Below are 10322 nucleotides of genomic sequence, written 5' to 3' on the forward strand. Positions count from 1 at the left end.
ACAATATTGTGTCCAAGTCCGACCTAGAGGGACGGGTCTGGGCAGGTAGGCCGGATTCCTAGGCCCATGAACAAGTCTACCCAACTGTCCTGTTTCCCCGTTTCCGTATCCGTGCTACATAACATATGATCGATAAATAGATTATAATGTTTGAAGTGCAGATAAGAGATCAAACAAAAACACATAACCAGAAATGCTAGGAATTGGATGTATTGCTGATAAACAGTGAAAAATAAAAGGAAACCCATGAAGGAACAAAATTGTAATGTATTACTATAAGAATGAGAAATTAACCCCACTAATGTTGGACTAACAAACCCTAAAAAAATGTCAACAGAGATTGACAACCAATAAAACAGATTGACAAAATGCAATGTTGCTGAACTATCTAAAATGTTTGCTCAAGGTCTTCTTGCATTTTGAATCAACATTCCCACCAGTTCTCCTTTTACCAGATCTCACTTTACTAGCTAAGGATGTTATATAAACAGTAGCATCAATTCTATTATTTGGAACTTGAATTGGATGGAAGGCATGCTGATTTATGAGATTGGTAATGTCCTCAAGAGGTATCCTAACTCTTCTTTTGTTGCAGGAGAAGAGCGGAGGCTTCTTTACGGCTAATTTGAGTCGCGGATCGGAAAAGAAAGGAGGGATGTTCTCTTTATTGGCATTATCATTTAGAGAGAGAATGGCCATTGCAAATGCGTGACAGTGTGAGAGATAGAGGAAGATGTTGCGGTGATAATGGAGGGGGAAGACTGGGGTATATACATGTTTGAGTACAAGTGGCATTTTGGAGGGGAAAATGAGAGGTAAATTTTGAAGTTTTTGAGGGATGATTCTGATTTTAGTTGGAGGGAGAGGGTTTTTTTGTTTTAAAATCAGCCCGGTCATTGAAAGTTGTCCAATGAGACAAAAATATGGCGCGCCTAATTTTCTACCTGTACTGTTGTGATAAAATAAAAATGCGCAGAGGGAGGGAGGTTCGAAATGATTTTAGATGGTTTTTAACTTTTTAAAACGAGCGGGTTAGATTCGCTAAAAAAGAAAGGGGAGGTTGATTTCCCTCGCAATTGCAGCAGCTAATTAATTTACCCACGTGTCCAACTGGCGAGGTTTATTTTCCTCACTAATTATTCAGTCCTTCTTCATACTGCTCTATTACAAGACAACACTGATTATTTTAGTTCTAATCACTCAAAAACCCCTCATCTTTAAACTTTTTTTCAATTCCACCCCGACGTTGAAAATTTATCAATTTTACCCACTTTTAAATTTTCCGTTTTCAATTGTACCCCAATATTTTAATTTTTGTTAATTTTTTTACTTAAATGATGAAATCATTCAATTAATTAAGTCTAAACATGAAATTAAATTCTTTTTTATTCAAAAAAGTACAAATAAGTCCTTTATTTTTAAAAACTAACTAAAACCAATAATCAAATTAACACTAATTTAAATTCTTAATTAATTTAACTAAATTTAAATAAATTTTAAAAATATACAATTAATATATGCGAGACATGGAGAATGTTTTAAACAAATTTCCAAAAGCAAAGACGTTAATTTAATTTTTCAGGGTACAATTGAAACACAAAAATGCAAAATAGGGTAACATTGACAAATTTTCAACGTCAGGGTATGATTGAAAAGGGGCTAAAAGGTCGGGGGGTTTTAAGACATTAGGCCATTATTTTATAACCAGAGCCAAATACAATATTATTTCTAAAAACAAATTGGACATTTCAGTCTGTCAATTTTATATTAAGACAATTATAATCAAATTTCATATAATAACTATTTTTGAAATTTACTTTTATAAATTTTAAATTTCATAAATAATTATTTTGTACTTTTTTTTTAACTCAAATAATTATTTTGTATAATGATTTTTTTTTTCAGTTTGAATAGTGTATATGGATTTAAAATGAAGATTATGTGTTTGAAAATAGGTTTAAAGTAAGAGTTTGATAAATTTATATAAATTTGTAAAATTAAGGGATCAAAATTAACTTTTCAAGAACATATTTACAAAATGGTCAAAACTGTAGACATTTAAAATCATTTTACCTATAAAAATTAATAATGATACGAAGAAATATATTGACAGTATTAAGAAAAGAGACCTAGCCCTTAAGTTCAGACTCAAAATACCGACGACAAGTGAAAATCTAGGTCAATTTGATCCTAATAAGTGCAACCAGTAATAAGATATGACAGTATTATGATGTCTGTGTCATAAAATTAATATTACGGGAAAATCCGACTAACAGAAGACTATATGATTAATGTAGGATAATCTCAGGCATTAGGCTTCGCGCAGTAAAGATGCTAACAGAATATGTAACAGTTTCTTCGAAGTTAATCATCTCAACATCACATTTGGCGTAATAATAGCTAAGTTGCATACCTGAAAATTACCTTTTACTGTTCCCATTGTTTGAATCTAAGGACAATTGATCATCAACTTCTCAGCAAATTTCTGAGCCAAATCAATGTTTTCCGTTGTGAAGGAACAACATTACAAATTTATGTTAAAATTAAAGATATAAAGAAGACAGATAATATCTGCAATAACGCGTGAAAGGATATCTTCTCGTCGAACATGGGATGGTTAAGCATAAGCAATCTGTTGTTATTCACAACAGCTCGAACAAGTAATTCTTTGGCTTCCTCGTTTTTCTTCTTCAGCATGCTGCAAAGCTGCAATAAAATATTCTGTGTCACCCTGCTTCAAGGTTACCCACTCTATTGTATTTTCAAGCCACTCGGGCAAATGTTATATTCCATAATCAAAGTTTGAACACAGTATATGGAGTAAAATATATAAATCGTTGAATAGAGGAGTAATTATTTCAAGGTTCACTTACATCATCGAGCTCTTTCGCATAAGCTTCAGCCTTTTTAACATTTTCATTATATTCCACATCGAAATAAACGTCTTGCTCTTTTGTACTGATATGCTGAGGCAGTTCAAGTCCAATGGTAGGATGGTTATGGAGAACACTTGTAATAACACTCTTTGGCTGATTAATCATGATCGCAATGTTAGAAAAGATATTATGATGAGAAGTTAGAAAGTAGCTAGTAATATGTCTATCTAGTTAAATATTAGCTGATCCTATGTCCATGTAAATTTAGGCAGTCATTATCGATGCACAATTAAAAATACAGACCTCTTCTTCAACTGTGTTTTCCAGAGGTCGCTTCAGGTTTCTGAAAGGATTTGGGAGAGGAAGCATGTTTATCTAAAAAGTAACCATAAATTAGAGTTGCAACAATTATTGAAACCAAATTATGATGTACCCGCTTGGTGACTGAGAAACACGTTTCTGTGGATTCAGTTGCACCATATCATCATTTGACACCTGCAAAGTTGCACCTTAAGCAATTAGTGAGCGTAATAATATTTCCATGAAAATCTCCAGCAAAGACTCATCGTTGCTCCAAAATAAGACAATATTTACGGCAAAATTTACATAGAGTCAATTCAGCATATTAAGCTTAATTTGGGAAGAAGAAATAGAGCACCTCAAGTGTTTTTCGCTTCAAAGATGGGATTAGCAAAGTTTTTCTCTCAGCATTAACAGTATTATGAACCATCTTGAATGCTGCAACTCCTTGTAATTCCACAGTTTTCTCTGTGTTTCTCAAGGAGCTCGTTTCATTTTTTAGTGCAGCATCTGACTGATCTTTGCTCACTCCCGTAGTTCTATGTTAAGAAACGTGCAAACTTCAAAAGTTAAATCACAATATTTTCGCAAGAAAATGTATTAAAGAAACATGAGATTCATATTTTCATCAGACCTGGAAATCTTCAAACTAGAAATATCAGGTATACTCTTCCGAGCTTTAAGAGCTTCAACAGAAGTCATCCTTGAGTTCCAACTTGATCCCATGCTTGAAACCACAGCTGTTGGATTAATATTTGTCTTGGTGTTAGACTTAGTTGCATTATAAGTTGTGCTTGCAGAATTGACCTTGCCACTGCACGATAAATAAGCAGGTTCAGAAAGATACATTGACAATACAGTGTTTTTCCATGGTTCACTTAATACACAATGTGATTTACATAATATGACCATTTCTATTTTCAAATGAAGAAGATGAACCAGGTCTCTACAAATCCATAACAGCAACCAGTGATGTCAATTTAACATCAAAACATGGTAACAGACTCTTCAGAGAAAAATGTTTAGGTATATGAGAGAACAAATTTATGATAAATGAGATTAGCAGTCCAGAGTGAGAACGTATTTAATCATTATCAATATCAAGTATAGTGAATTCACCTAAAAAATGATTCTGATAGGTAAAAGTTTCGAATATAAATATGAAAAGTGAGCAACAGCTACCTAAGTTTTCGTCTTTTTGTTCAGTGAGAATTCAGCATGAGAGTTGCACATAGAGAAATCTACAAGGGCATGCCTAAATCATGGTGTAATCACAATTTTATGTAGAGACGCCTCACCTGACATGACACAGAGTTTTAACTTTCTTTTCACTTCCAGGCAAAGCAGACTCTTCTTTTGTCAACTTTTCAGTCAATTTTCTCTGAGTTTGCACACTTTTAACATTGAAGCCCTCCCTGTCAGCCCAAAGGCAATTATCTTTTTGTCAATAGAAACCGAACTCGTTACAGAAAAAAATATCTCACCTTTTCTCATTTGAAGGAGACAAGGATGAAAGTCCTTTGCTCCCAGATGAGGAAATCTTCAGACCAGCTAAAGATGGCTGGCATACTTGGGGTTCACTTTCCTTACAACTCTTTAAAGAGTTTGACCGAACAAGTTCGGGATGTTTTTCCTTTATTGGCATCACTTTATCGACTGCAGGTGCACCATATGCACTAACAAAAAAACATCAATAATACAATATTATCCTGTTCTGCACTGCATCAGTGTAGGAAAAACTGACTCTACACATTTATGCTCTTTACACATAATACATGTATAAAATTAATTAAGACCTAGAAAATTCTCATTAACTAATAACTAGCTATTTGGAGAATATCTAATGTCCCAGCAGCTATAATCTAAAGATTCTGATTAATGCAAAAATTTCTCAGTATCTTTCTTCTTCTACAAAAAGAAAGCTATTTCATTAAACTTTCCCAAAGAGTTAACTGTGATCATAGTCTTATTCCAAATCACACCTAGATTAATTGTACAAATTAGCTAATAGAACAGAAACTATACAAGTAGTTCATAAATCCTCTAACCTTCTCCATGCTTTTGATAGGTAAAATTTTCAATATAGATATGAAAAGTGACCTACATAGTTTTTCATTTTTTGTTCAGTGAGAATCCAGCATGAGTGTTGCACATGGTGAAATCTACAAGGGGCATGCCTAAATATGGTGTAATCACAATTTTATGCGGAGACGCCTCACCTACACAGAGTTGTAACTTTCTTTTGACTTCCAGGCAAAGCAGGCTCTTCTTTTGTCAACTGTTCGGTCAATTTTCTCTGAATTTGCACACTTTTATCATTGAAGCTCTCCCTGTTAGCGGAATGTAAATTATCTTATTGTCAATAGAACCTGTACTTCTTACAGAAAACATATCTTACCTTTTCTCATTTAAAGGAGACAGGGAAGAAATTCCTTTGCTCCCAGAAAAGGAAATCTTCAGACCAGCTGAAGATGGCTGACATAGTTGGAGTTCACTTTCCTTAGAACTCTTGAAATACTTTGACCGGGCAAGTTCTGAATGTTTTTCCTTTGTCGGCATCACTTTATTGCCTGTAGGTGCAACATATTCACTGAGAAAAAAATTGAAAACATCAATAATACATAACAAACCTGTTACACACTGCATTAGGGATACAAACTGACTCTACGCATTAATGCTCTTGATACAAAATACATGTATAATTATTAATTAAGACCAGAAAACTTCACATTAACTAATAACTAGCTATTTGGAGAGTTTTCTAATCCCAGCAGCTATAATCTATAGATTCTGATCAATGTAAATTTTTTTTAATAGCTTTCTTCTTCTTTTAAAAAAGCCATTTCCTTAAACTTTCCCAAAGAGTTAACTGTGATCATAGTCTCATTCCTAACACCTATATTGGTTGTACTAATTAGCTAACAGATAGGAAACTACAGAAGTAGTTTTTAAATCGTCTAACCTTCTCAATGGGACTAAAAGTTTTGAAGTTGATTTCTGGATATCCTTATCAACCTTGAACTTATGTGGTCCTTCTGGTAAGATACTTGCAGCAGATGTAGCTTCAAGATCTGAGTCATCTGAGACTGGCTCAGTTCGTGCTATATTCTTAGCAGAAGTTTCACTATTTATCTTTTCATTCTCACCCCCATTGCTCTCAGATCTATTGGTGCATAATGCAGCCAAATCCTTCAACTGTGACTTCTCATCATGAGACTCACCAGCTATAATTCTGTCTGAAGCATCAACGTCTGGTCTGGGTGCTAAAGTTGCTTTTGAAACCTGTGAACCGGCTTGAATATCTGAGTCAGTGTCTATATTCTCAGCTGGAATTTCACTATTTATTTTTTCATTTTCACCGCCAAAGCTCTCAGATCTATTGGTGCATGATGCAGCCAAATCCTTCAACTGTGACTTCTCATCATGAGACTCACCAGCTATAATTCTGTCTGAAGCATCAATTTCTATTGTGGGTTCTAAAGTTGCTTTTGAAATCTGAGAATCAGCTAGAATATCTGATTCACTGTCTTGAGATAATTCATTCGCATCAACAGCTTGAACAGGTAAATTTTGCAAAGCCTGTTGAGGACGTGGCACTGTTGGCATGGTCATCTCCAGGGAATTACACTGGTGATCTGTTTCTTCTGCACTGAGAAAAATTGATTTATCTGGCAAAGAATTTTCTCCATGCGACACAACCTGGACTCCAACATTTCCAGATACTGAAGGAAAACTGTCTTTTGAAGAAATTCTAGTCCCTGCACCATTTATAGCAATCTCAGCAACTGAAGTAATTATATCATCTGATGTTAGAAGGTTCTCAGTTTGGTCTGTATCAGCCACAACCAAACTAACTTTTGAGGCCTGCAGTTTCCCATCAACCAAACTAACTTTTGATCCCTGCAGTTTCCCATCATCAGTGCCGGGTGGGTTAACTTTTGAACCCTTATGTTCAGTGCTGTCTGAACCCACCCTTTTATTATCCAGGTTCTTCACAGACCTTTTCTCTCCTTTACCCAAGGTTGAACCGAAGTTGAAATCATCCAACCTACATTGCAACAAAAATGTGCAGGTTAGCATAAATTCAGACTGCAGAAACAAATTATATAATAAATCCTCCTAATAATTTTTCTACTTACTCATTAAAATCAAAAGAGAAGTTAAAGCTGTCTTGTTTTCCTTGACGATTTCCATCTGAAGAATCTCCTTTCAAGTTTTCCTTGGGTTGTGCAGCGTTTTTGGGTGGAGATGAGAAATCAAGGTCAGGCATGTCCACTTTGAAGGATGTTAACTTGTCAAAATCACCATCTAGATTAAAGTCCATATCCCTGAGAATAAATATTAATCTAAAGTATTAATATGGTGAATGCATACTGCTACATGCATCTATTGCACTAGTAATTATTCTATGTTCAAGCTATTACCCGCATGCAAAGCAATTTATTTTGAGACAGAACATGTGACTGATAAAGGAATAACTATTATGGTAAATATGACAGTTTACAATGTTGCATAGAATATGATAGTATAGAAATGTATGTAAGGAACAGTGTCACTGTAACACGTATCATATTCAAAAATGAAAGGGATATGGATCAATGGATAAAGGATCATAAAAAAGTAACAAAGTTCACGGTAACATATCATATTCAATCAGAAAGCAATGTTAGGAACATAGAATTTTGCAGAACTTACAATTTACCAAAGTTGAATGCCTTCTTCTTGCCACTTGAAACTGAATCAAAATTAAAATCCATCATGTCGTCTCCTGTTTTCCAGGAGCTGAGGAATTCAGTTCCAAATTCATCATCTGCAGTCAGAAGAATTTATGAGTTTAATATGTTATTCATGCATGATATAAACATCAAAGAAACAAATACAATGCTTTGCAGGTAACGATGCTCACACCTTCACGCATCAAACATAAATACTTTATAGCCAAATGATCTATTCTAGACCTCTGTGTAAGAGGTGGGATGGTGAGGCCAACCAAGATAGTTTATATTGAAGGAGAATAGCAATTACAAAGGAGTTTAAGAGAGTTCATGCGTTTTTGTTTGAAACACTCGTATGCTATACTCGAGTTCAGTAGTTCAAACACTCATATGCTATGCTCGAGTCCTCTAAAACACATACAATTACAGAATTCAATCATGCTAAGATATTGACAACTATATAACTAGAAATCACACCGTGTATCCTTTTAGTTCTCTCTTACTACATTCCCTATATTATATGATATTGAAACTCAAGCTTAAAGGCTTCATATCCTTCATAGCATGGTATAGTAAAAGAGCAGTACAAACAATACCTAGAGATGATTTTTTCTTTTTGGGATCAACAGAAGATGCAGATGTTCCCCTCTGTGATTCTGCCATCTTGACAGTAGGTGCTTCTTGTAATTGACTCCTGCAAAACAACAAGGAGATTCTCAAATATCCACTCAATGATTCTGAACCTGGAAAAAATTCAAAAATCTATCTAAATAATCTGTGCAAATAAGTTCATGATGTTCAAGATCATCCAATTCAGTGGTAAATTAACATTAACAAGGGTACTAACATCACATTTAAGCTCATTTTTAAATTTTATCACACATTTTGAATAGAAAACAACACAGATCTATGAATCTTATAAGGAAAGCTCAATCGTTCATGAACTATATATATATAACCAGTACACTGTCAAATAATTAGCTAGAAAAGCATCATATATAGAGAGACATGACCTAACGATTCAAAATTGAAAATATGAGCTCGATTTCAAACACGTTTTTGCATCGAAAAACTATGAATAACAGTGTGACCTAATTTCACAACATTGAAGATTTCACAAACAAAATTACGAACTAAAAGGTACATTTGAATCGCATCCAATAATTCACTAATGCAAGCGAAGTAACTGCTAGAAATGATCTAAGATATTATCAGAAGTTCAGGAAAACCTAATTTCGATTCGAACGCAATTATTTAGTGATCGATTCACAAAAAAAAACGGCTAAATTTGTGTATTGAAAACTATATTTGTGTCTCTAATATGCTCAATACATAAATGATTTTCAGCATTAAAGATAGAACAAGAGATTTACCTTGAAATTGTGGTTTTTTGTTTGAACGAGTGAAACTGATGCTTAACTGGAGAGAAAATGAGCAATTCTGAAATGCAGAAGCAAAATGAAGAATGAAATGAAGGTTTATTTGAACGTACTGAGTTTATATAGCTTTTTAAGTTATAGAGCGCGGGTTGTGACTGAAGAGAGAAAAAACCCGAAATGACCCATGGGTATGATCCGTTAAGATTTGTTTTTGTTTTTGTTTCTTAATTTGTAACTTCCATTTCAAATTTTATTTGTAAAACATGTACTGGACTTTAAAATTTTATTTTTTATTTTTTTATTTAATATTCTGTTTATACTTTTTAAATTTATAAAAAAATATATGTTTAATTTATTTTTCAAATTATTTAAAATCCATTCAAAAATTGTTCAAGAAATAATTACATTAAAAATGTTTGGAACTGTTTTTTTAATATGCTGAAACATGACATAGAACAGAAAACCAAAGCAAAAAATAAAATAAAAAATTATAAAATGTGTTGTGGTTTTTAAGTTTTATTTTTGGAATATAATTTTACAAATATTTTTATACAAAATACTTATTAAATATTTTTTTGGATATTTTTTAAATATTTTTTATTTTTTTAGTTTCCATTAATTAAAATTATCGACAAAAATAAAATGATAAAGAGTGTCATTGAACAGTACCATTGTCAGATTTAGCGACAACAGAAATAGAAATAAATATTTTAATTCATCAATCATCATAAGGTATATTAGTTATTAAAAATTATAATATTATTAAGGTTTAATTAGGATTTATTATGATAACATTAATAGAAATATACGAAACCATTGATTGAATAGAAGAATAAGATACAAAGAAATAAAGGCTAACAATAGAAGAGAAAAGCCTAAATCCTAGAATAACATAGGAGGCCTTTATATAGGCAAGGCTAAGCAATAATAAAGGAAAGTATCTTATACTTGGCCACTACTCCAAGTTATATACTTGGCCACTACTCCAAGTCTTATACTTGGCCACTACTCCAAGTCATATACTTGGCCATTACTCCAATAGCATATTAATT

The 10322-nt window shown here is 33.2% G+C and overlaps 1 protein-coding gene across 1 annotated transcript; it reads right to left on the reverse strand.

The window, feature by feature from the left end:
* Window positions 1-2207: 2207 nt before the first annotated feature.
* Window positions 2208-9479, reverse strand: LOC126675498 (uncharacterized protein At4g18490). The gene is made up of 15 exons (XM_056105262.1): window positions 9265-9479; window positions 8488-8585; window positions 7872-7986; window positions 7316-7504; window positions 6139-7224; window positions 5575-5766; window positions 5396-5506; window positions 4661-4852; window positions 4475-4591; window positions 3811-3990; window positions 3535-3715; window positions 3310-3371; window positions 3180-3219; window positions 2874-3029; window positions 2208-2706 (listed from the first exon to the last, which is right to left on the reverse strand). The coding sequence occupies exons 2-15, from the start codon at window positions 8552-8554 to the stop codon at window positions 2533-2535; spliced, it is 2862 nt and encodes a 953-aa protein (XP_055961237.1). The 5' UTR covers window positions 8555-8585; window positions 9265-9479; the 3' UTR covers window positions 2208-2532.
* Window positions 9480-10322: the final 843 nt, after the last annotated feature.

Source organism: Mercurialis annua, linkage group LG3 (assembly GCF_937616625.2).
Source record: "Mercurialis annua linkage group LG3, ddMerAnnu1.2, whole genome shotgun sequence".
Taxonomy (NCBI): Eukaryota; Viridiplantae; Streptophyta; class Magnoliopsida; order Malpighiales; family Euphorbiaceae; genus Mercurialis; species Mercurialis annua.

Bases quoted from the DNA above. Each gene is read 5' to 3' on its own strand.
- LOC126675498 (XM_056105262.1), bottom strand. From the start codon at position 8,554: ATGGCAGAATCACAGAGGGGAACATCTGCATCTTCTGTTGATCCCAAA. The intron at 7,987-8,487 runs GTATTGTTTGTA...TTCTGACTGCAG, and splicing joins AAAGAAAAAATCATCTCTAG to ATGATGAATTTGGAACTGAA. The intron at 3,030-3,179 runs GTCTGTATTTTT...ATGATTAATCAG, and splicing joins AAAACACAGTTGAAGAAGAG to CCAAAGAGTGTTATTACAAG.